We start from the raw sequence: 26,930 nt of genomic DNA, 5'->3' as shown, positions 1-26,930 counted from the left end.
TTTTTTTGTCTGAAACAATGACAAAATGAAATATCGCAAGCATTTGCAAATGACAACCTGAGAAATCGGACATTTTTATTTTTCATAGGTAATAATTGCACATAAAGAAAAAACTGTTCCTAAATCACCTAAAATGACTTGCAATAGTGGTGAATATTATTATTATTATTAAGAGTACACTGCTGTAATCCTTGTAAAGCAAATGCTTTATACCACAGTCAAACTTTCCAGGGTTATATGCCACTGAAATTAACCTATTCTTGACCTGTTCTTCTGTTCTGTGTACCCTGTTGGAACCTGTCCCACTACTGGCCTGCAGTCTACTGTTTTGGATCACTTTGTGTATAGTGAGAGGATGTCCTGTTTATAAGTAGGACATGAAAAGACCCAGTTCAGATCTGTGTTCTGCTACAGACTTCCTTTTTGATCTTGGATGACTTAGCTTCTGTGCTGAGGCTGTAGGAGACTGATATTGCTGTTTCAGTATTGCTCTCTAGCAGTGTTGAAAAATTACAAAACACTCAGTGATATCAGTAACAGAATTACCTAAGATAGGTTGCTGAGAATCTAGTGGTGAAGTATATGAAGCCCAGTGGAAATACAAAAGTCATGAATTATTTAATGGCTCTGCTTCTTCATTTTCTTTGGAATATCATGTTTTTGAGGTAAACAGACTGTGCGTGTGCAGTGTTTTTATGCTTGGCTGTATGTGTAACTGAATATAGATATTTGTAGTTCTTCAAAAAGTCTTCTTTGATACCCAAACAATTTGTTAATGCACACTTCCTAAATCAGAGGAAGAATCCAGCAGTGAAAAGCAGTGCAAATGCAATTATAAATAGGAAAGTGGAAGTTGAAGTTACTAAAGAAACAAAATCATGGCGAAAGTCTGGCAATTTTTTAGGAATGGTAGGATGTCAGGAAGGATGCCAGAATGTCAGAACTATAAATTTGGTGGATTTTGTTTTGAAGGAGGTTGCATACTATTTTTGCACTTTACAGTAATTTAAAAAATATTGCAGCAGTTATGGGCATATAAAAGAGCAGCTGCTAAAATTAAACTTTTTTATATGTTTGGGGTAGAGCAGTAATTTGCACCTAGATTCTTTTTAAATCTGAGAGTATTCCCTCATATTTCATCTTTAACAAATCTTGGAAAACTGTGATATTTTTAACCTTTTGGCAACAAGAAATAAGTTTATATATATACATATTTTATATATATAAAAATGCAATTTATGGAGTAAATAAGATGACAATAGTGAGTTTACATTACAGATAAAGGCCAATGCTGGGTATGATCAATAAAGAATCAAAGATGGCATATCTTGCATCTGTCAACTGATACAGAATATAGTTTTGTCAAACAGGTCTGATAATAGATTTTCTTGACCCTAAAAGTTTAGTTGATAAAGGTAACCATTGACATATATTTAGGATCTGTAAGGCATTTGATTTGCAGTGTATAATGCTCAGCTTAAAAATAGTGCTGTGCCCAATCAATGCAGCTGATTTTAAGTGGATTAAAAGCTACAAACTATTAGATCTGCAAAGGAGTGGGAATCATCATCCAAAGTAGGTATTTTTGCTGTTCTCTTGAGGGATGTGATTTGACCCCTTTTCATTCAATATCTTTATCAATACTTTTTGAAAAGTATAGAATCCTTCCTAATTAAATGTATTGATGAAGTAGTAAATAATAATGCTGAGACCTCCCTTGATTTCCTGGCAGGCAATTTACATATGAACAGCAAAAATGTTATTGCAATTTAAAGTAAAGAAAATAGACCATATGTGCAGTAGATATATATATTCAGTAAATCAGTAAATCTGAAAAGCCCTTAAGGATCACAGTGGAAAGTGAATTGAACATGAGTGAGATGCTTTCACTAATTAGTTCAGTGCAGTTCTTGGACAATGGCTGGTAATATAGATTTAAGAATATAGGCAGCTTTTCCTGTGGGTATAGCATTAGTTAAATGATTGCTAGTGTGTTGTATTCATTATAGCTGTAAGAAAGAACTAAGAAAAATAGTCAAGGATTTAGAAAAGAGATATAAGAACTCCTAACTGAATAAAGATGTCCCTTGCTCTGAGAAATTTAAGAGGTCTAGTCTGGTTTACCAAAGATAAGGAGGTAGCTTGATCAGTTTGTAAATACTTGAGAAAAGGTATTTCTACAGGAAATATTTGATCTAGTAGACCAAATCTAACAAGATCTCTTATCAGTTTAACTTTTCAGATTAAAACTTTTCTTTTACCCAAGAAAATATTCTCCGGCATAAAAAAAACCCATTTGATCCCGTACAAGAACTGCTCCTCTGATTCATCCTTTAGAAGAGGTCAATAGTTTAGAATGCTTCCTGTCAGCTTTAATATCTCTGATACATATAAAGATGGACGTTGTTTGCACACTGTGTTCTTAATTGCTTCATTAATTGATTTTTTATTTGCTCCTGTTCATACTGTGGTAGAGTCTAGAAGTTCTAGTTCTGATGGAGGGATCAGATGTCAAGAGAAATTGTCCGGCAAGGATCTAAAACGTATTACTTTAAAGTGAGCTGGAAGCAGAGGATGAAACTATAACAGATGAGCTTCAGCAACAGCCTCACTGTCTGTGGGCTTTTGGATGACAGTCTTCAGCTTTCTGAGTAAAAAGTACCAGCTAACACTCAAACAGAGAAGAATTACGTTATTCCCCAGCAGGCACATTTTTCCATTATAAATACAAACTACTGGACAACTTTATTAGCAAAATAATATAAAAATTCCTCATAGTTATAAACACTCGACTTGTTGAAAGCTGTTAATCCACATTAATATTACTGGACTGATAACTGGAATGCCACTGCCTTACGATTTTGCAGATGCTCTACAGAAATCCATCTTTCTCCACCTTCTTTCCAAGGCATATGTTAAAGAAACTCTTCGTGTTGCAGTTGATCTTGTTTGGGATGTGATATCTGCAGAAGCTCTCTAACAGTCTTTTGTATCTCTTTATAAATTTCATTTCGCTCAAATACAGAGGTAGCGTGTAAAGATCCAGTCAGTAAGAAAAGTATTAAAATCCCAATTACTGTTATCTGGGAAAATGATGATTATAAATCCTTTTGCCCTTAAATAGAATGTTCTTTTGTCAAAACGCACAGATCCCCAGGGTTTCTGAAACCAGGCATAATCCATCAGCCATGGAGAGCAGTTGATTAAAAAATGTCCTCACACTAGCCAAAGATCTAATTGTGGAGGAGGTAGCAACTCCTACTGCAGTGTGCCTTCCTTTCCCATCCCAATCCAAACAGAGCTCCTGAAGTTTGCCCAAATATGCGTAATATAATTTCCCCTTGAGACACTGTGGTTTCCAGCACTTCCTAAAACTGGAAGTTCTTCAGTTGCAAAAATGAAATGGCCAAATTCATTTCTTATGCAGTTTTCTTAGAGGCAGTAGACATAATGCTGGATGACAGAGGATCAGATTCATGCTGAATCCTGAAATTTTGCCTTTGTAGCTGCTATGCTTTTGAATGCCGTATGCTTTTTGGACGAAGAAGCCACTAGGATAAGTCCTGTAGTAAGGAATGAATGTTCACCATTGCTTGAAAGCTGAATCCACATTTAGATATCCAGTTCCTTTCCAAGAATGGAATTTCTGGCAATTCAGGGAAACCTGTCATTCTTAGCATATTCTCTTGGGAATGATAGTGGATGATTTTGCTGAATATGTCTGGTGTACATGGCAACATGTGTATGCATGATAGGTTCTTCTTAAGCAGAAGCAGGTGGTAAGGAGGAAGAGTTGCCCGAGTCCTGGCTGACACATCAGAGAGAGATACTTACTTTTTCACTTTTTCTTTTTCTTTTTTTTTTTTTCTGTCTCCCCACAAATATCTATAAAATAAAAGTACTGTAACTAGGATTGAGTTTAACTTCCATTTGTTTAATTGCCACTGGACGGGAATCATAAGAATGAGGAGTTACTGTAGAGTTTGAGGGAGAGATCCTTCTCATCTGCTACTTTTGCTGTACAGCAAAGTTAAGGGGGCCTAAGGAATTGGTGGCTTAGTGTTTACAGACAGACTGTATTTTTATTGGAAAATGTTGACTTCTTTTGGAATAAGAATTCAGTTTTCAGGGATTCACCAAATGTTTGGGCTCAAAAGTAGGGTGAGAATATAATGGGATTCAGTGTGAGCTACCACCTGATGATATATTTGATGTCTTTTCCCAAAAAGTGCAATTGAATATTACTTATCATTTCACAGTGCTAGTATTTGCTTTTCAAAAAGAATATCACAGTGACAGTATTGCCCTTGATATATGCGTCTATTTTTGCATTGAATCAGTGAACCTGTACAATTAACTAACTCCCAAACTAGTTTTCAGTTTCAAAAGCTGTTGGCAACAGTAGAGTTCTGAATTGTTCAGAATTTGCAAGTTGGGCTCTAGAGATCAAAGAGTGATTTTAGGTGAATTACTTGATACATCTGTGTTGGCAAACCATGACCATTTATGTCAATACAAGTATAGATCGGTGTCGCCCAAAGAAAATATTGAATTTTATGGATATTTTAGAGATTTTGTGTGTATGTTTTCCTAAGACAGTTCTCTCTCTAGTTTCGTACCTCTAGTGTGCATACATTTTATGCTTGAGATAGACTATAGCCTTTAGCATATGGTAACAATATTAATTTATGTTTTGTAATGTGTCCATTAGTAAACAATCCTTCTCTTCTGCTGTGGTTTCTGTAACAAAAAGGAAGTGAACTGCTGTTGATTTTACTGGTTTGATTTTAAATCAGTATGGTCTATCTGAAATCAGAATTAATTGTGCTGTTTATTTTGGGAAAATTATCCCCTTAAAGCACTCCAGGAACTTTTCTGTCTATCTAGTTACATAAATCTGTTTATAGTTATTCCTAATAACTTTCATGGGCAGTGAGACAGAAAAACTTTAAGTTGTATTCCTATAAAAATTATTTCTTTGGAGAACCATGTGTTCTAATATATTTTGTGTGGGTTTCATATTATAATCTCTTTTTTGGGGGGTGAAGGTAAAAACTAATATAAAATTACTGGCATATGCTATAAAATTCAAAATTAAAAGATACCTTTACTGATTTTTATAAATCATAGCTTTCTGCAAAAATTACTAGTCTTGGAAAAATGGACGAGAGAAGGTGTGTGTGTGTGTTTTTTTTTTTTTTTTGTTAAAAAAAACACCACTGCCAATCTCCTTTTTAAACATGCTCCTTTTGTTAAGTAATTTTAGTTCTATCATTCGTGTTGACACTCCGAAAAATCACTAAGGAGGTCTTATCTTCAGAAACCCAGCTGCTCTTCCAGCTCATAGCCTAACAGTTTATGGCTTAATAGTTGGCTTTTGCTTTATTCCTTCACTGAGTCCTGGCCCTTGGAGAAGCTAACTTAAAGAATGGTGCCTAGTTATTCTCCACTAAGTGGAATTGCTTCCTGTAAGCTTAATATTGCTCTCATTCTCTTTTTCTACCATGGCAATAATGGTGAATCCTCTTGTTTGTTACCTAAATATTTTTCCTTAATCTGTTGCATTCTTTCTTTTCCTCCCCAGCATCTGGTTTATTTTTTAGCACTCTTTTCTGATTAACCTTTTCCATAGGACAAGAATCTGATAATACTCATACAACTTCAGTGCTTGTGGACAAAGTGTTTCCAGCTTTCCAAAGCTGTGCAGATGTATCAAGACCATTAGCTCTTCTTGAAGTTGTTTCTCTATTGCTATATTCTTTGTTTTTTGTAGTAGAAATGCCTGTTCCATTGTTAAGCCCCTTGTGTTTTTTTTCACGAGGACCATCAAATATTCCCTTCAAAAACTTAACGTATTTTTCTGTCATATTTTTCCCTTATTCCATTTCTGTCTCATTCAGAGGAAAGCAGTTGGACCCCATCCATATAAATGAATAATCAAATACAATTTTCTGGGGTCACAATTATTGTAGAATAGTGAGATTTTGCTATAGCAGAATAGATTGATTTAAATCACTAAGTAAAAGAAAAATTTAAGACATAAATTTATTCATTGTTTTATATTTGTATTTAATTTCCTAAAGAAATGTTATTTCATATTGTTTTATAAGCAATAACTATTTTGATTTGCCACTAAATAAAGCCTGTATTATCAATTTTGGTATTACTTTTGGTTACAAGAGAATAGACTCTTGTCTGTAAGCTCTTAAGCAATTACATAAATTAACACAATGTATTCAAATTTGTAATGTTTATAGTTGGTATTGTTGAAAAATAGTTAATGATATAGCATATTTACTAGATGGTTAGGTTTACACCTGTGATTGAAATGGGAATTTAATTGAAACATGCAAATACCAGTATTTAAAATAGTTTCTTACAATTTTAAGCTATGGGAGATATGAAGGAATATATTTATTAAGAACAAAATATTTTGTAAAAGAAATATCATCTGTCATTAATAAATGAAGTTGATTTTCTCTAATCACTATGTCCCTTAAAATTTTTAAGCAGTAGATTTCAGCCAGAAATATACCTATTTCTTTAATCACAGAGTACAGGAAGAAGTAAGACTTTTTGTCCTCCAGTTGCCAGGTTTTTTCAGAACTCCAAAGGGACTTTTTTTGCGCTGCAGTAAGCTGAACCAGTTTACAGTGAGCTACTCCTTCTGTACCTGCAGAAGAGATTACGTTATGGAAAGCTGCTTTATTATTTCAGCAGGTTTTAGTTCCAGTTGCTTCACCAATTAGAGCAATCCCTGTTCCTTGGCTTAACTTCATTGTCAAATTTGTAAAGAAACGGAGGCAAAAGAAACCAAAACACTGATAATGTTGTTTCTATTCAATATTGAAGTAATGATCGAAAGAAGCAGTATGGCCTGGAATATAACTTGTCGCAATTTCATATTTAACTTTAAGGGTTTATTATTGAAACAAAAATGAATGCAAGCATAAAATTAACGTAGAGCTTTCTTTATTTTCATTCCTGCGTTGTACTGTGAGATTTGACGTTAACACTTGTGGTGCTGAGCATCATCAGTTAGTGTTGCCACACCTCTCCCTGATGAACCTTACCACCAAAGTGAATAGGGCAGACTTTGGGGTGCTGTCCTAAAACACAGCCATGAAAATCAGAATTTCCCATTTAAACAGGAAGGTGATAGGAGTCCTAGTCATCCTGGAGAGCAGAAAGACGTTCTTCTTGACAGGCCATGTTATAACTTCTCTTAGAAAGGACAGTTAACTATGCAATAGTTTCCATTTTTAAATTTGTTCTATTGTAGTCTCCTTAGCTGTGGGCTTTGTGTGCTCACAGTAGTTCTGCTTTCTCCTTCTGTTCTTTGACTCTCAGACCTTCCCAGAAAACATAGCAAAAAAAAAAAAAAAAAGCTCTTTTAAAAAAAAGAGACAAAACAGAAGTTGGCTAGTTTGGAATGTCAGGTTTTTATTTTGATGTCGGCGTTTTCGATCTCAGGTGCTTAGCAGTTGCAGTGATTTAGAATATATAAAACAGATACTGTTTGTTTTCTGCTGACACTTTAATGCTCCTTTAAGTTATCTTTTTTGATAATGAGCTTTGCTCGTCCTGTGGAGAAGACTGTTCCAAGTCAGGTGATACTATAAGTTCAGAATCTCTTTTGTGTTTCAGCTTCTTTGTATATTTTGACAAATGCTTCAAAAATAAGGGAAAAAAGTGACGAATGTTGGTTATAAATCTTGTAACAAAACTGGCTTTGTTTTATCTACTGGCGAAAATTCTTAATTTAATATGAAAGTTATGCTGACGCAATGCTGGTGCCATAAAACAAAGTATATTCTCTGTTTGTGAGGTAGGTATTAATGATTTTTTTTCTTTCAATATGGAAACAAATGTTTAATATGTTATCACATGCATCTTACACTGGCCCTTAATTATTGACAGTTAAATTGTCTCACAAATACAAAGAAAAAGCCATTAAAGTCCATTAAAATATTTAGTCTGTGAAGCATTAATGAAAGCAAAGGAATTCAAATGCTACTTCAGTTGTCTGCTCATCCCATTGAAGGATGGGTGGAGAAAAACAGACAAACCTATGGCTAAAATTGTTTCTGACACATGTCTGTGCAACTTGCTTTGAGTTTCTTCAAACTTCTTTGAGATAGGTGTGTTAACCATGGACAATCTTGGAAAGCCATATATGGCTGCATAGCATTATAAGGAAAGTATGTCAACATGCCAAACAGCTCTGGGCAGCGTGCTGGAAGACAGGCTTGAATTGAGTCAGCAGAGGAGAATGGGAGAAAGCTGCATGATTTTTTAGATCCATGCTAATGCTACTTTAGGTTGGCTGTCTTAAAGCACTGGTAAGAGAAATAGTAACGAAAGACTTTAAGGGTGGAAAGGTTTTTACAGTCTTTTTAGTCAAGCTTGCTGACTACCAAGATTAATAGGATCCTGCAGCTATTTTCATAGTTTTCATATCTATTAAATAAAGCTGAGTTTTTGAAAGCAATTAATCATATTTCCTTTTATTTTTCACCAAGAGAGTTTTTCTAGGTCTCAGATAACATGTATTCAAGAGGCTGTTTAAAGCAAAGTACTGTAGTATTTATTCATTAAACATGTATTATTAAAAAGGCTGACAAATAGCAGTGTGTATTGCCTGAGAGACCAGAATTCCTCTTTGCAGGCTATTCCAGTCCACCGGTTAAACAGGAGAGTGTGTGTTCTTAGTTTTACCAAGAAGTGCTTATAAAATAGATTAGTCTGGCCCCAAAGAAGCCATTACAATCTGTTATGAAGTTAGATATTTATAAATATTTGTAGAACACTGGTCATCAGCGTCTCTTGAGTACGTAGACCTTTAGACACATAATAATCCGTTAAAAATGTCTTGGGGAGGAAGATAATCTTTGTCTAGCTTCTGTGTGAAAACCATAGATAAAGTATTTCAGTTACCTTTCAGGACCTGAAAGGCAAAATATGCAAGGCCTCCAGAGCTGCACAGAAAGGGTATGATGAGGTACAAATATTTGTGAAGCAAGGCATTTATTTAGAGCATGCCTAGCTTCTCTGCTCATTTGGACCTCAAGATTAGTTGAATTTCTTAGAGCTAGCTTTTTGTTTTCTGGGCACTGACCTTTTTTTTTTCTTTCTTCAGGACTCTCCAAGATACACAGGCAAGATATCCCTGTAACACTATTCTGATTTTTTTTTTTCTTTTTATAAAGTTTGCCCAAAGCAGACATCTGAAGAAATGTCTTCCAATCGTGATTCGAGCCTTACTAATGCACCGATGCAAAGCAAGCTAGTATCTTCCTTCCAGCAGCACACAAAGAAAGCACTTAAACAGGTAAGCTGGTATTGACTGATAATGAATTGGATTTTCATTAGCATGTATCTCAGTATTATATGAACAAGAATTCAGCAGAATATCAAGGTGTTCCTGAGAGGATTTTTAGCACTTTGTCTAGCTGTGTGTTGTTGGGGGGGGTGTGTTGTGGTTTTTTTGTTTTTTTGTTTTTTTAACTGATGGTGCAGTCCTGCCATTTACTGTATTTTTGAGGGTTTTTTTTTTTTTTCAAATGCAGAATTGTTTATGTTGTCTCATCCCAGGTTTTCCTATGTAAGCATTCATGTTGGAAATTTTAAGTAAGGCTTAAAAAAAAGGATTTTGAAAGAAATACGATTAGGTAAGATTCTGGGTACGTTTGCTGTTCAGTTTTTCTGTAGGATCTGTTCAGTAAAATGTTTTTACACACTGTACCTGACACTGCAGTGCATAAATGGGGGGGCGGGGTTGAGTAAGCTATGATTTTGAATGGTTTAGGTTGCATAATAAACAGTACAGCCTGGTAAAAATAACTTGAGTATTCCAAGTCAGATATTAACTGAAAGCATAGCGATGTGAAAACTAAGAGTGCCAAATTAGCTCAGTTTACAGCAGAGTAAATGGAAAAAAAATAAAAAAGATCATTCGAAAAAAATCTCGTATCCCCTCTCAATTTTCAATATGTAGAAATCACTTCAGTCTTATAAAGACTGTGACCAATGACATACAACTTTTCTAAAATTTTAGTATAGTGAGATGATGTTGCTTTAATTTTTCTCCTAACTGTTCTCTTAGGTATGTTTTACTGAGGTATAGTATTTCACAGCGTATGTTATTGCAGCGTTGTTGAATTAGGCTTCAGTTAAGCAAAGTCTCTCCACATCTTCTCGAAACACTTAAATGTTTGTGCTTAATTTTTCATGTAGTTTGAGTTTAAATGCACTAAAATTAATAGACTTCAATCATTCACATAACATTATCTTTTACTTACAGGCTTTGAGGACTGGGGAGGATTGTTAAATTGGGGTTTCAGGTCTGTTTAGTCAGGAAAAATGAGTGGTGGGCACGAAGCAGCTCACTGGTCATGTGGATGGTTGTGAAAAAGAGGTGCAACTTTTTGGAAACTTTCTTTTATGTGTGTCTTTTGTACTATGTGAGCTTTCTTGGGGGTGGAGAAAGGAGGGAAAGCGGGGAAGGGAGAGAGGGAGAAAAAAAGAGCAAGGCCACGTAAGTTTGAACTGGTATAAACTGTTAAAACTCTTAACGCTTGACCATTTGTCACTTAGCAGCTGTATAGCACTGAGAATATTTTTAAAAGGGCGAACTCATCAAAGTAGGTTAATTAATATATAAAGTCTTAACAATGATGGGAGTCTTTGGAAACTTTCCCTAGGGCAGTAAGGTTAGATGAGCATCAGAAAGTTAAGTAATCAATAGTAAGAAATCAGTTATAATTAAGTAGATGGTAATTAGATCTTGTACTTCAGGTTATGAGATTATTATTACAGCTCTCAGTAAAATGTTTTCTCTATGTATGGTATTTTGCAAATGGACATTTGTATCATGGAGTTGTTTGAATGAATTCATTATTTAATAATATTAAAATATAATAATATAACACAAATTGATTAAAATATGAGAACAGTATAATTACAATATAATTATGTTATGCGTTCTGCAGATTTGAGTTGGTATTGTAAGTCTTGTAGCAAAGGTGAATAAATTTTAACAGTGATTTCATTTATAAAATTACTGTTGGAATTTTATTCTTCTTTCCACTCTCCAGTCTTTCTGTTGCTTTTATGGATACATAATACATTAAATTTGTATAAAGAAGAGCCTGTAGTACCTTTTGAATGCTCAAAAGGGTGTAAACAGTTGTGTGCAATACTCTCCAACTGATCTTAAATTACTGGTTCTCTTCTAAAGTAACAGGAGATGAACCATCATCACGCTCTCAGCAACAAATGCTTACACTGTATAAACATATGTATACTGTATATATGACATACGGGGCTCCTCCCATTAAGCTACTGCTTTTTTTTTTTTTTTTTTTTTTATGACTAAACAGGCCTCACAGTTTGAAAACCTGTAATGTAGTCTTTCAACCATTTTTCTATTCAATTTATTTAAGAGTAGTGACTTCATCTAATTAACTTGATCTTGTGTGTATTTGTCTTTTAATCCATTAAAATTAAAGTGAGAGGCAAGTTGATAATGTGAAGTACTGCTTGAAGATCTGGGCTAGAGTGAGAAGATTTTCTCTGATGTTAATGTAATTTGCTAACCCCTCTAGTCACGTGTGATTCTGTTTAAAGTATTATATGCTGGATTTATGTATGGTTTGATTTTTTTTAAAGAATCGTAAAGGTGTTTCTGGGTTTAGATCACAAAGAGTAATCTCACATTTTCCTTTAATAACCCACGTTTTGAGATGATCTCATGAATCAAATTAGTCACAATATTGCATTTCTTGAGCTGAGCTTGGAGGAAAGGGCATTTTCTGAACCCTGGCTCCTGGTCTTGACTTTTCTCAATAGCACTGTGGGACTGGGTACTCTGCAGGGGCTTGGGGTGGCAGGGGGTTGCCATTCCAGGGGACTCTCAAAAGGTCTGTGTCACAGTTCAGACTTCCTCACCTTTCAAAGGCAGGCTGCCATTTTAGTCTGGGAACTTTCTAGGTTCACCACCTTCCCTTGTGTCCCTATTGGGCAAAAAGGTTTTAAGTATTTCATCACTAATTATATTTCATTTTTCATTTTTGAGGGAGCTTCAGTTTCACTCTTGAATAGTATCTGAGTGTAAAGTACAACAAAATATCTCCCATTCATAAGTGTTTAGACAGAAAAGTCTATGTAGAACTGCATTTTATGCTTGGCTTTCTGATGGCGGGTTTGAAAGATTTCCCTTTTGCTGTTGGGAGTGAGTGGGTATGTGTTCCCAACTGTTCTTTATCCAGTACCTTTGAAAAGGGATGGATGGCATGCTGTCACTCCCATCAGTATGGATCAGTTCTATACTGATTTGCCTCATTTTCACACTTGAGAGTTTTGGCATGTAGACCCATGTAAGGACATCTTCCCAGGAAAGTACTGAACTACACCTGCATCTGCTAGCAGTGGTACATGGTCACAGTCTTGTGTGAATTATTGTTGCTCTGGACAAGGCTGACTCAAGTATGGACATCAAGTCATGGCATAGTATTCACCTGCCCTTCTCTGGTCAAGTTTCTGTTCAGTTGACTTGAGGTGATACTTTTTTTGGAAGTCTTCTCTATGTACAGATTGGGCTGTATCTATCAAGATATTCTTGGAAGATGTTCTTATTTCTCAGAAGAAATGATCATACCTGCAAACTGGCCTCATATAGGTAACACTGAGCATGTGTGAAAATCCAGGACGTTGAGGAGGTATTAGTGTCTGTTGGACTCTGATAGCCAAGTATAAGAGCATCTTGTCCATCAGTGTACCAGTTGCTTCCTGGGGCAGTGCCAAGAGAAAATAAAGAGCTTGAAGATGCAATATAACGATGTCTGGGATGATAGTAGACCTTCCAGACAGGGAAGAAAAACCTGCCTCACTTTTGGCGCTTGGAATCAGCACCAAGATGGGTACCCATAAATATTCTTTTGGGAGAAGAGAAGGACACTTCCATTCAGACTCAGAATCTGAATACAGACCAGGACATGTCTGAGACTGTGCTGGGCATCCAGATCTCTTTGTAGAGACAGAAACTCCAGAGACAGCAGCCAAGTGGGTTTGGGAGGAGAGAAGCTCAGGAAATAAGGGAATCTACACAAGGTATGTTATTGCTGCTGTTTTGTTTTGTTTTTCCTACTTTGGGCTTTGTCTGCATGCTTGGTGGCTGGGTTCATATGTGTGCCACTATTTTATTCATAAAGTGGGTAGATGCAGTCTTTCATGGATGAGGAGGGCACCCATGCATATGATTTGTTCTTGTAGCAGAAGTGGCAACTTCATACCCCTTTTTTTCAACGGAAGCGGCAAAACCCCATGCAATAAGAGAGCTATGGGCAAGTTATGGTTTGGCTCATGTGTTGATTTTGAATTATAGGACATTAGATTTGTACACCTCCAAATGACTTTCAGGTTGACTTTCTAGCACAACCATGATTATTAGAAACCAACAACCCGAAGGCACAGAAGATTAAATTTCAGAGCAGAGTGGCAAACAGTGTAATTTACTCCTAATTTGCCCAAATTCACAGGACTAGTTATCAACGGTTTGTTTGTTTGCTTTTTAAGGTCAAAGCTGTCACAGTGCCTACATCGGCACTGAAGGTAGAATCCTAAACTCCCTTGTTGCTGGTGTGGATTTGCTTTCCTTTCTTCAGCTCAGGTGCACTGCTTATCTTGCTATGAGAGAAGAACAAGAGCAAACTCACCAGTCTTGCCCCCTCCACACGCATTCTGTTAGGGTGTATTTCCATCACTACAGTCAGATGCAAGTCATCTTGAAGCACTTTGCTGTCCATAAAAAGTAATTCATTATTTGTCTATAATGTAGTTTTTGTTCTTTGACTCCATTGAGGAACTACTCACTCACATATTGTGATACAAGGATCCTGTGTGCCTGCCCTCCTTTCCCTTCTCCTCCGCCAAAGAAATAAAGGTGACAGATCATTATGATTATGTCCTCATCACTTACAACTTGAGCAGAGGGTGTCTTCCTGAAAGGCTTTGAAATTCCAGTATGAACTAAGAAGTTTTTCTTGTACTGAGTTCCTTGGTGTAGAGAGTTTGTTGCAGTAGCTCAGTGTCTCTCTTAACCATTTTCTTATGTTTCATTTCAGATACTACAAGTTTACCAAGGCCACAGTTGGAGAATTCGGGCTCTCTAGCTGAAGACTTGGATCAGAAGTCTGGCAGCATAACTGATGATTCTTGACAAATTTTCCTGCCAACGAATGGAAAACAAGAAAGGCATGTTGCTTTTAGACTTCTAGAGAGACATGGGAAGGGACAGTGGAATTTACAATATGCATTCAGGAAAATGGAAGTTTGAAGATGATAAACTAAACTGATTTTCTGATTGCCAAGACAAGTCTAGGGAAGAGGACAGAGAAGCCATGCCACGGAGACTACGTAATGTTGAAAAGAAGCTGGAAGAGCAAGAGTTCCCGCAGGAGCTCTTCAGGGAGTACTTGCATAGCCCGAAGGCAGGCTGCACGGTATGTCCCTCTAAGGGTCCCTATGCACGGGCAGCACATACCAGCTGCTCAACATAGTGCTTTGGTAAGACTCAGGACAGTGTTTATGGGACTTTCTTCTGGGTCATCCCCATGGTTCTCAGAGGAGCCATTGTCTGTGATGGAAAGAAAAGGGGCAGGAATCTGCCTGATCCCTGTATTCTTTCTTTGTATTGTTTTTTAATATTTAACTCCCAGTTGCTGGGGGGTTCTGTTTATTTGTTTTTCCTCTGGGGTTGTTTGCATAACATGCTTTTTGCAGCTGTCCTGCATGTTTTCTGTTCTAATAAACGTGGGTTTCAGAATTTCTTAGTCTGAGAAATAACTGAGGAAAATTTTTAACAACTGTGTTGAAATACAGACGCCTCTCTACTTCACTTTAGGACAGTGTCCCTCGCATAAAATGTATCCTGGCATGAACATTACCTTTGGTTAAATCTACCATCCTTAAATAGTGGAATCTTCTTCCCAAATAGGGATCAAAAGATCTCTCTCTTAGTTTTGTTATGTAAATGTTGTTGCTGGTCAAAAGTCTCAAACATTCAAGTCAGTGATAGTGGCCTAGTTCTAAACATTGCACTTCTCTGATAACATTTTTCTTTAAGTAACTGGGTGAACTAAGTATGATGGATTGGTTATTACTGTTGTATTAATGACACATATCATCACTGTAGATGAGAGCCCTATTTTGCTGAGCTCTGTTCATGGTGGTCAGTCTTTTCCCAGTATGTTACAAAATGATTTTTCCATATACTGGTGGTGGGTCTCTAAGCAGTTATCTTTTTCTGGGCTCCATGAAAAGACTAGCTTTTTATCTGAGTAGTCCATAGCATGTAAAATTATACCCAGATGAGAATGAATTTTGTCTCGATTTTGAAGTGTTTCCTAGAAATGGTTGCCATTTTCGGGGAAAGGCAGGAGCTGGAATAGCTCACAGCTATTCAGAATCACAGAATCCAGAATGGCCAAGGTTGGAAGGGACCTCTGGAGATCATCTAGTCCAACCCCCCTGCTCAGGCAGGGTCCTCTAGAGCATATTGCCCAGGATTGCATCCAGGCGGGTTTTGAATATCTCCAGGGAAGGAGACTCCGCTACCTCTCTGGGCAACCTGGTCCAGTGCTCTGTCACCCTCCCAGGAAACAATTTTTTCCTCAGGTTCAGATGGAACTTCCTGTGGTTCAGTTTGTGCCCGTTGCCTCTTGTCCTGTCGCTGGGCACCACGGAGAAGAGTCTGGCCCCATCCTCTCGACACCCTCCCTTCAGATACTCGTAGACATTGATGAGATCGCCTCTCAGTCTTCTCTTCTCGAGGCTACACAGGCCCAGCTCTCGCAGCCTTTCTTCATAGGAGACATGCTCCCGTCCCCTCATCATCTGTGTAGCCCTCCGCTGGACTCTCTCCAGGAGTGCCATGTCTCTCTTGTACTGGGGAGCCCAGCACTGGACACAGTACTCCAGGTGAGGCCTCCCCAGGGCTGAGAAGAGAGGGAGGATCACCTCCCTCGGCCTGCTCTCAACACTCTGCCTAAGGCACCCCAGGAGACCCTTGGCCTTCTTGGCCACAAGGGCACGTTGCTGGCTCATGCTCAACTCGTTGTCCTCTAGGACTGCCAGGTCCTTCTCGGCAGAGCTACTTTCCAGCAGGTCAACCCCCAGCCTGTCCTGGTGCCTGGGGTTATTCCTCCCTCCCCAGGTGCAGGATCCTGCACTTGCCTTTGCTGAACTTCCTGAGGTTCCTCTCCGCCCAGCTCTCCAGCCTCCAGTCTCTCTGAACAGCAGCACAGCCCTCTGGTGTGTCAGTCACTCCCCCCAGTTTAGGATCATCAGCAAACTTGCTCAGGGTGCACTCTGTCCCTTCCTCCAGGTCATTGATGAACACATTGAACGAGACTGGACCCAGGACTGACCCCTGGGGGACACCACTAGCCACAGGCCTCCAACTGGATTCTGCGCCATTCACCACAACCCTCTGAGCTCTGCCACCTAGGCAGTTCTCAATCCACCTCACTGTCCGCTCGTCTAGCCCACACTTCCTGAGCTTCCCTAGGAGGATGTGATGGGAGACAGCATCAAAAGCCTGGCTGAAGTCCAGGGAGACAACATCCACTGCTCTCCCCTCCTCTGCCCAGCCAGTCATTCCATCAGAGAAGGTTATCAGATTGGTCAAGCATGATTTCCCTTTGGTGAATCTGTGCTGACTACTCCTGATCACCTTCTTGTCCTCCATATGGGGAGGACATAGTGATGACCTCCAGGATGAGCTGTTCCATCACCTTTCCAGGGATGGAGGAGAGGCTGACAGGCCTGGAGTTTCCTGGCTCCTCCTTCTTGCCCTTTTGGAAGACTGGAGTGACACTGGCTTTCTTCCAGTCCTCAGGCACCTCTCCTGATCTCCAGGAGCTTTCCAAGAGGATGGAGAGTGGCCTAGCCATAACATCCGCCAGCTCCCTCAGCACTCGTGGGTGCATCCCATCGGGGCCCATGGATTTGTGGATGTCAAGTTTGGACAAAAGATCTCTAACCTGATCCTCCTCGACCAAGGGAGAGTCTTCCTTTCTCCAGCCTTCCTCTCTTGTCTCCAAGGTCTGGAATTCCTCAGGACTGGCCTTAGCAGTGAAGACTGAAACAAAGGCAGCATTCAATAACTCTGCCTTCTCTGTATCTTTTGTCACCAGGGCACCTGCCCCATTCAGCAGCGGGCCCACGTTTTCCCTAGTCTTCCTTTTGCTACTGCTGTATTTGAAGAAGCCCTTGTTGTCCTTGACATCCCTTGCCAGATCTAATTCCAACTGGGCCTTAGCCTTCCTTGTCGCATTCCTGCATACGCTGACAACGTCCCTGTATTCCTCCCAAGTGGCCTGTCCCCTTTTCCACGTTCTGTACACTTCCTTCTTCTGCTGGAGTTTTGCCAGGAGCTCCTTGCTCATCCATGCAGGTCTCCTGCCCACTTTGCTGGACTTCTTGCTCAGAGGGATGCACCCATCTTGAGCCTGGAGGAAGTGATACTTGAATATTAACCAGCTCTCCCGGACCCCTCTTCCTTCTAGGGCCCTACCCCATGAGATTCCTCCAAGTAGGTCCCTGAAGAGGCCAAAGTCAGCTCTCCTCAAGTCCAGGGTTGCAATCCTACTCGTTGCCCTGCTTCCTCCTCATAGGATCCTGAACTCTACCATCTCATGGTCACCGCAGCCAAGGCTGCCCTCAACCTTCACATCTCCAACTAGACCTCCTTCTTTGTTTGTTAGTACAGGGTCTAGCAGCACACGCCTCCTTGTTGGCGTTTCCACCACCTTGGTCAAGAAATTATCATCAATGCTCTGCAGGAACCTCCTTGATTGTTTGTGTCTAGCTGTGCTCTCTTCCCAGCAGATGTCAGGGTGGTTGAAGTCCCCCCATGAGAACCAGGGCCTGTGATCGTGTGGCTACTTCCAGCTGTCGGTAGAAGGCCTCATTGACTTCCTCTTCCTGATCAGGTTGCCTGTAGTAAACCCCCACAACAGTGTCACCCAGGTTACCCTGCCCTTTAATCCTTACCCATAGGCTCTCAGCTTGCTCTTCATCCACCCCGAGGCAGAGCTCCACACGTTCTAGTTGGTCTCTCACATAAAGGGCAACTCCACCACCTCGCCTTCCTGGCCTGTCTTTCCTAAAAAGCACATAGCTGTGCATGACAGCATCCCAGTCATGTGAGCTATCCCACCATGTCTCTGTAACTGCAATGAGATCATGGCCCTGCGACCACACACAGATCTCTAACTCTTCCTGTTTATTCCCCATGCTGCATGCATTGGTGTACAGGCATTTCAGAGAACCAATCGAGCATGCAAGCTTCCCAGGAGAGGTGCAAAGAGGATCCTCCATAGCCATGTTCCATTCTGTCTCCCCTGGCTGCATGCACCCGCTGGAGACATCCTGACTTGAGTGGTGTTTTACTGACTACCCTGTCACTATACCATTCCGCTTCCCCCATCTTGCCTAGTTTAAAGCCCTCCTTACCAGGCTGGCCAACCTGTTGGCAAAGACGCGCGTGCCCCGCTTGGTGAGGCGGATCCCATCTCTCCCCATCAGCTGTTGATCTTCAAACAGGGTCCCATGGTCATAGAAACCAAAGCCCTGTTGCCAACACCAGCGGTGCAGTCAGTTGTTAACTTGGAAAACTCGTCTACTCCTCCTCCCGTCCTTCCCCCTCACAGGCAGGATTGAGGAGAAAATGACCTGGCCTCCCAGACCCTTGACCACCATCCCCAGAGCTCTGAAGTCCTGTTTGATGGTTTTCGGTTTGCCTTTCGTGTCATTAGCACCCACATGGAGGAGCAGCAGAGGGTAATAGTCTAATGCATGGACAAGGGCTCTATGAAGCCCCCCACACAATGCTAACAAGCAGTTACCTGAGTGTGTGTTTCTGGGAACTGCTGGGCAGATCACCGGAGGGCCATGTGCATGTGCGCAGGGTGTACAGGTGTGTGGCAGAACCCCAGCTGAGAGAGGATTTCTGGCATAGGGGCAGTACACTGTAACTACTTATATCGATGCAACATGAATTCATGCACGTGTTTCTCTGAGTGATAATATGATGGGATTTTTCAGCTGGAGAATGGTAATCTAGCCTTGTAGCTCCCCTATATGTTTTGCACTCTTTGCAGAATGTGTTTGCAAATTTGACTTAAAGGAAAACATTGATTACTGTTTTAAGATTTTATATTGGCATTCCTGTCTTTATTTTAGTTTGTTTTTAAAGTGCCGTACACAAACTATTTCCTTGCCTGTATGTGCTCTGTTGTGCTGCGAAACAGATTTGTCCGTAAAAGCACTTTTCAGCTGATTGTTATTATTAGTTTAATACTATGCAAGCAATTTTTGAAAAAGCTCTCCTCTTTTTTGGACACAAAAGTATCACTGAATCAATGCATATGCCATCTTCATTTCCATTCACATGCAAGTCAGAACAGGTGTTGAACCCATTATGAGTTTTCTTGTCTTTCTCTCCTTTCTGCTGTTGGAAAAGCAACAACAAGGTTACTTGGTGTTTATAGTGATATGCAGCAACTGTAGCTGTCAATGTATTGTCCTGGCTGGTAGAGAAGATAGTGCTGGCTTGCAGGTGCGCAGACACTCACATAAATGCACACGCTCTTTATGTCCATCTCTGCACCAAAAATATCAAAGTACTTTATCTCCACGTTGGTTAAGATATAGACCAATATTCAGTTAATACCTACTGTAGTTGTATTTAAACACCCTGACCACTACTGAGACTGCATTTTGCTACCCAGACAACAAATATGTGGCAAAAAATTATCTTTGTTCCAAAAATATAAATAGATTTGTCACAGGGTAGGATAGTGACATGGACAAGAGTAGGCGTGCATTTTAGAAGTTATCTAGCAGAGTTTAAAAATACAACCTAGGTTTCCAGACTTCCAGCTTGGTATTCTACCACTAGACTACTCTTCATTTCCAAATTATCAGTTTTATACATGTAGCACCAGTACTGTATATTTGATCCAAAAGTCAGGCTTGGAAGTAAGTTAACTGGTTCTCTGCTTTGGAAATGGCACTTTGTGTTTTTGAGTTGTTTCCATGAGAGATCTTTATTATTGTGTTAATCTTTCATTTGCATGTTTACGACTGAGTACGTTTAATGTATGTTAAATACAAGATGCAGTGGCCTCCTAAGAGTAATGTGTATGCTCTTCATGATTTGTGGTTCTTACTCTTTTATTTTAACTGCTCAGCGTCCCGGTGAAACAGGTTACCACTGAGATGGTAATTTAATAGAGATATGGGAATTAAATTCTTCCTTAATTTTGCTAAGAAAATGAGGGTGAGAAAGAGGACAAAGACTGAATTTTATGGTGGTGTTAAATGAATCAGTATAAATCTGTTTCATCTTTGCCAATTCAGGATCCATGACCATAATGTAGCGTTGTTATTTATTTTGTGCAATAGACTTTTCTCAGCATATCATAGATCTTGTTTTTCACGTGGCAGAACAGAAGAACTCCATAGCTTTACATTTCTGATCTATAATGTGTGAAATTTCAAAGGTTATGTTTCGTGATACGAGTTTCAGAATGTAGACCTGACATTTATGGGACAAATAGAAATCTGGGACAGTGTTGCCTAATGCCAGCCAAGTGTTACATATCTTTGTTGCTAATAACGTAAGTTTTAACATTCAAGCATGTCATGCATTTAAACTCAAACGAAAGTGGTTTTCTGCATTAATGATTTGTCTGTATGCTGCATTGTTTCATTATGAGTTGAAAAGATGTGGGAGAAGAAAAATAATTAAAAAGAAATCCTGCACAGCAGTAAGATAAGAATGCAGAGCTTGACGTTTTGCTTTTGGGACTTAAGACAGGATCTAATGCATTCTTTTGGGGATGTGTTTTTCCCCTTTCCTCAGTTACTTTTTAGTTTATATTGTGTTCTTTCATTCCTCCTTCAAGGAAGACCTTTTTTTTCATTCTTATTGAAGAGTCTGCCATTTTGTCACATCAGTAAAAAAGTCTTTCCTATGTTAAAGTCAACTAAATATGAAAAGATTATCCTTAAGAGCAGACAGTGGCATTCATGAAACCTCCAACATACTATTGCACAACATACTATTGACATGAACTCCCCAAAAGAAGAAGGAGACTTGCCCTTATGACCTCTTTTTAAAAATGAGCTTGGAATTAGAATATTACTGTTAATTGCGTCTTTTTTTTTCTTTTGCCAAATATCTTCAAAGTTTGTGTTTTCTTAACACTCATATTTTTATCTTATTTTGAGTTCTTTGGATGAAAATGGGTTGATAGATTATTTAATGTTTTCAGCAATAAGAATAATTCCTTTAAACAAATTAATTATGCCAGATCCTATATAGCGACCATGGCAGTGTTATTCAATAGATGGTCACAGGTTCTATTTTACGAATAGGAATACTGGGAATTCTTCATGTTGATTATGTACAAGAGATTCACAGATGGTACTTTGAGAATCTGCTTGTAAAAAGCTGAACGTAAGTACTACATTTTGGTGGTGATTTTAAGACAATTTTTAATGTTTAGCTTGTATACCACATGAACTTGCATTTTCTTTCACTCGTTTATTTATGTGCTGTGCAGACAGAACGATAGTAATATTTTTAATAGTGATCAGTTCTTCTAGGAATTTGCAGCTTGCAGCTATTTTTAACTCAAGCATTTACCACAAAGTGATTGAGTACATTTGAAATGTAAACATAGAGGTTCATCTTCTTTAAGAAAAAAATACGCTTTATGCAAGCTATTATTCATGCTATACATGCTTCTGTCTTGCTTTCTGTAGCAAAAATGAATCTTTATCATGTGGCAGAAACATTGGCTCTTTCTTGCAGATCCATAGGCAACCCAGCTTAGGAGGTCATATATCTAAATATGCGTGAGATGCAATAGGTTGTGTCTGTAAAAGATGCAGCTGTAGTTTGTGTTAGTTACTGTCTCTGTATGCGCAATGAGACCTGGAACCATTGTTCTTTGGAATAAGTTATACAATTTCTCATTTTTTTCAGTGCTTGTTACAAATTTGACTCATCTGCTTTATGTTTATTCCCTTCACCTGAAGAGCTAAACCTAGAGATTTGTCTGATAATGGTGGCTAGGAACGCACTAAATTAGCTTGGTACACTGAAGCCTCAATACAGGAAAGCATTAAGTGTATGTTTCACTTTGAGTAATCCCATTGACTTCCAAGCTAAGCAGAATTAATCTTGGGCTACAAGATTCTTGTCTCATCCTACAGTAGTCTCGTATCCTAAAATTAATACCCCTCAGGCTAAGTGCAGAGCAGTTATATATTCCTCCTCAGCAGCGACTGCTCACAATGTCCTTGGTTTATACTTAACTCCTTCTGGGATTTGGCTTTTCTAGAAACTAGACTTCAGTCTGCAATTTCTCTCTGGGATTGGTTGCTCCTAGTGTTTTGTTGGAGAGACCTGTCTATCCTAGATTGTAGACTTGCAGCTTTAAATGGGTGTTATAAAAATGCAATTGTGATTAGCTGGAAACAGTTTCTCCCGCTAAATAGGGTGACTCAGCAAAATCCTGGCCATCTCTTTACCATACATAGCAAGCATTATACTATTTAATTGATATTTTATTACCTTCCTCCTCTGCCTCATATCTTTCCTTTGACAGATGAAAAGATAGAGGGGCACAGGAAAGATGATTAGTCTATTCTCTGGACACAACACGTTTCATTGGCGCTTTGTGTTAAAACTGACATAGTTTTCGATGTCCACATCGTTTTAAAAGGTGTTCGTCCTACAGCCTGTCTTTCTGCTCTCCACATGCTTGCATCTTTCCTGTCAGTTGGAGCCATGCTGTACACACTGAATTTTGAACCGAACCGTGGGGCCCACGTGGTGATCTCCTCCTTGCGTTGTTGGGAAAGCGGAGACGAGGGGAAGGACCAGCAGTGAAATAATAAATGTTAGGAGAAAAAGAAACGCTCCAAAGCAAAAGCGTATCCAAGGAGAATGTCCTCTTTAAGGTTGATTCTCACGTGTTGAGATGCTTACCCTGTCGCTGAGCCCCCTCTAGCTCAAGGGTGGGCTGTGCCACCAAGTAAATAATTCTGGTAGCAGCATTCACTGGCTCCCAGCGGTGTTTCCCGATTTGTGGCTCTGAGTGTTTGTTGTGGCGGAGGTGGGATGAGTGCTCGTGTCCAGGAGAGCCACGCTACAGTGTGTTACTGCTCCATGGGCATGGGGTACCTTGGGCTCCCTGGAAGTGCCAGATCTGTTATGCCTGTGTGCTCCAGGTCCACTACAGGTGGCCCTCCTGTAAAGGTAAGTGATTTGCCTTACAACGATTGGCACTGCTGCCCCTGCGCCAGCAGGGAGTTTGTGAGGAGTGCACACCTAAGAGGCACAAGTGCTGACTACCTGTTGTTGATGGAGGGTACACCAGTTCTTACTCGCGTTCATGGCAATTGGGTCTGAAGCACTGATAATCAACTGTGAGGCTTTACAAAGAACCCGCCTTTGTTACAGTGGCTGTGTAAATCATAAAGACAGCATTTCCGTAAGATGTTGGCAACAAGGTTATGGCCTCTGGTAGGGGAGGGAGTGGTCTTGAAAGGCCGCTTTTTTGAAAGGCTAAATTTTAGACAAGGGGAGCACACGGGGCATCGTTTGGGCGCTTACTCGTTTGTCTGGGGAGAATAACGCTGAGGATTTGTATTTTGTTTCTTTGTTATTCCTCATGCAAATCAGGCTGTGCAGCACAGTAGCACAAAGACTGGGTTGTGGTTACATGAGTATACTGATATCACACAACTTGGTTGTCTTTTCAGTTAATTTTTAATGGGCTATTTGTTACTATCTGTCACATTACTGTTGAATAAGGGTCACCTGGTTTGACACTTAGCTTGTCTGGACTGTGCGGTGAGCAACATTTTTGGTAATTTTGGTTACTATTTGAGAAATTTTAATGTTTTGGAATTTTGTGCCCGCAAGTCTGACTGTCCTTGCCCAAAACCAATATGAAATATCTGTCTCAAAAATGTGTGAAATACAGGTTGTTCTTCAATACTTTGTGCTTGCTTCCTTGGTTGTGTGCAGATCTGGCCAGCTTCTTCTCTTTGTTTGATTTCAAGTGTTGTAATTTGCTTTTTATTGCACACTGCTTGGGTGTCTTTTAAGAAGTGTACTATAAAAGGAGTTAATCGATGAAATAGCTTTTGTGTGGCTTGGTGCATTTTATATCCTATGGTGTGTTATTTAGAAGAATACAGTGATATTAATTTATTTTTTCAGAGGTTTTTTTTGACTTAGCTATGTGAACATTTTGGAAAGATATTACAGATTAATTGAAGTTACAGACTAAAACTTATAAGTCATCAGTCATTCATGCTCATAAAACTACAGGGATAATTCATATCAAATATGTTCCTTATTGATATAGTACCACTTTAATAAATTCCCCCAAAGACCATAACACAAATCATAGCTATAAAAAGAGAGTGCACAGTAAGATTAGAGAAAAACAGACAGGAGGATGTAAGAGATCAGTATTAAGCCCAACCCATTCTGATTTGTTCCAGAGTTTTAATGCTTGCAAATTTATTAATTGGCAAGCATTCACATTTGTATATTTTCACATTTTTGAATCCAGTATTATTTTCTGTGTAAAACAGTCTGGCAGGTATTTGCTATTTCTAAGCTTTAAATATTTTGTATTACATTATGAGCCCTGTATTCAATCCATTTATGAAACACAAAGCATTCCCATTTGTGGAGATTTATTCTTGTATCATTTTTCCCCAGATTTGCCAGAACACCATCATGTTCGTGTTTTGAAGGTTAATGCCCAAAGTCAAGCAGACAGAAGCCAAGTGCTGCAAGGTTTCCAAGATTAGGACTGATTCTCTTCACAAAAATAAATGATTCCTGCCATGTTCAGTGATTTTGTGCAGCACTACTCACGGCTGAGTGAGTGCATCAATACTGTAGTCCTTACATGCTGTACATACTGATGACACTCTGTGTTAACTTGACTGACTGAGCAGTATACTGGAGAGGATGCACCTGCAAGAGATGTGCAGACATATATTTTTATTCTGGTTTTGAAACATTTATTTTACATTTTTTTAACTTGGAAGTCTTAGTTGCAAATTCCATGGGTTATCATATTGTGCTGCTAAGGTAGAGCAAACAGTTATGTGCTTCTTTGTTGTCAGAACTGTGTTGGAAAATGATCTAAGGTGCATCTCCTTTCTCTTTATAACCAAAAGCCTGATTTTATGTTTTAAAGGTTTTAAAATGACATAAAGGGGACAAGTGTGAAGTCTGGCAAATCAGTAGCTATGTAAATTATACTTATTTTAAGAGATTCAGTTTAATGGTAGAGAAATGTCTCATGCAAGTCATTTATAAGCAGTATTTTTTATTACATTTTTATGTTTTGTTATCATTTTTGTAGGCTTTAAGACAACAGCAGAAGAGAAGAAATGGAGTCTCAATGATGGTAAACAAGACTGTTCCTCGTGTTGTTTTGACACCATTAAAGGTGTCTGATGAGCAGTCGGATTCACCTTCAGGTAAACAGCTAAAGGACCGTTTGAAAAATCAGTTCTCGTCACAGAGCCTTCCTGTGAATGAGATATGCAGCAGACAGAATTTGGAACTGCTGAAAATAATAATTCCATGGTGGCTTTGTTTAACGTCCTTATTTTCTTATCAAATCTGGTGACTCAAGGATGGAGATTTTTCTTAAATTTTAATAAAGAACTGAAGGCACATAATAAAATTACAATTGATAATGGCAGCAGCTTTAAAGGAATGCAAAGTAACATTTTGTTGGGCTCCGGAACTCTAATGGAGGACCACATGCTGCTATTCAATGCCGTAAGAAGGGGAGGGAAAAAAAAGGCAAGGATTTCTGTGAGCGTGAATTTGTGTCTCAATTCTGTGTTGCAGTACCGGGATTCTTTTGTTAGTTTTTCTTGTTCTGGTACCATTCTTACCACCACAGTGGTAAGTGTAACCAGTTTAGTTCTGGTTGTTAAGTTGCTTCATTTTTAAGAGAATCCTACATCTGTGTTTAACACAGGTTGACAATTGTATTTCCAGACATATCTCTTTTATTAAAGTTATTTCACAAAGAAATGATCCTTTTTCTCCTTTAGATTGCTTTAGTGCCCCATAACTTAGTGTTTAATTTATTTTTAAAAATGTCTCTTGGGCGTGATAGGAAAACTTTATTTTTATTAGATCAGTGAACATTTTTATTGACTGCAGTGTTCAGTAAACTTTAGTTTTTGCCACTTAATTGATTTATTGAGCTTTTACTTCCATTTCCTGTGGTGATAAGGAATCAAATTGTAACCTGATAATTGCAATTTTTCAGCCAGTAGGTGTCAATTTTTTTTTTAATCCATCCTCTTTTGTTTTGCTCACAGTGGTGGGGGGAGAAAGGGGTAGGAAATACATCAGTATCATGTTTTGGATTTTTGGTTTTTTTTTTTCCTAAGGATCTGAATCTAAAAATGGTGAAGCAGACGGTTCTGATAAAGAGATGAAAAATGGGCAGAAGTCTCCAACTGGAAAACAAACAAGCCAGCACTTAAAGAGGTTAAAAAAGTCTGGTTTAGGTGAGTAGAAATAAAATAACTATCTTATTTCGTATTGTAATATTGATATTTTTATAAATTCTGCGGTCTCTTTAGAAGTTTTATTTTAACTGGTCTATCTCTGGCCTTCTCAAACTCAGGAGCTGACTCTTTCTTCAGAAAGCATCTTTCTTTCTGTCTTCCTGCAAAATGCGCAGAGCTAACTTTCCCAGAATGCTTTCCTGTCATTGCTTTTTAAAGTTTGACAGACCTAAGTAACTGCAGGCAGAGTGGTCGTTTAGCAGTTAGCTTCTGATTGCTGCATTATGCCG

At 38.9% G+C, this 26,930-nt stretch overlaps 1 protein-coding gene across 4 annotated transcripts in view; it reads left to right on the top strand.

The window, feature by feature from the left end:
• The window catches only part of ASXL3 (ASXL transcriptional regulator 3), a 132,618-nt gene that overhangs the window by 56,147 nt on the left and 49,541 nt on the right, over nt 1-26,930 (top strand). For 3 of the 4 annotated variants that reach the window (XM_068932788.1, XM_068932789.1, XM_068932790.1), the window contains 3 exons: nt 9,210-9,331; nt 25,470-25,587; nt 26,521-26,640. In XM_068932788.1, coding sequence (XP_068788889.1) covers nt 9,210-9,331; nt 25,470-25,587; nt 26,521-26,640 — 360 coding nt within the window. Of the gene's footprint in view, nt 1-9,209; nt 9,332-12,418; nt 13,111-14,123; nt 14,502-25,469; nt 25,588-26,520; nt 26,641-26,930 lie in introns of those variants that run through there. The other variant, XM_009683060.2, reaches the window with a different exon arrangement.

The sequence above is a fragment of the Struthio camelus genome, chromosome 2 (assembly GCF_040807025.1).
Source record: "Struthio camelus isolate bStrCam1 chromosome 2, bStrCam1.hap1, whole genome shotgun sequence".
NCBI lineage: Eukaryota > Metazoa > Chordata > Aves > Struthioniformes > Struthionidae > Struthio > Struthio camelus.
The sequence above is the reverse complement of the archived record's forward strand: the minus strand, read 5'-3'. Positions and strand labels throughout refer to the sequence as shown.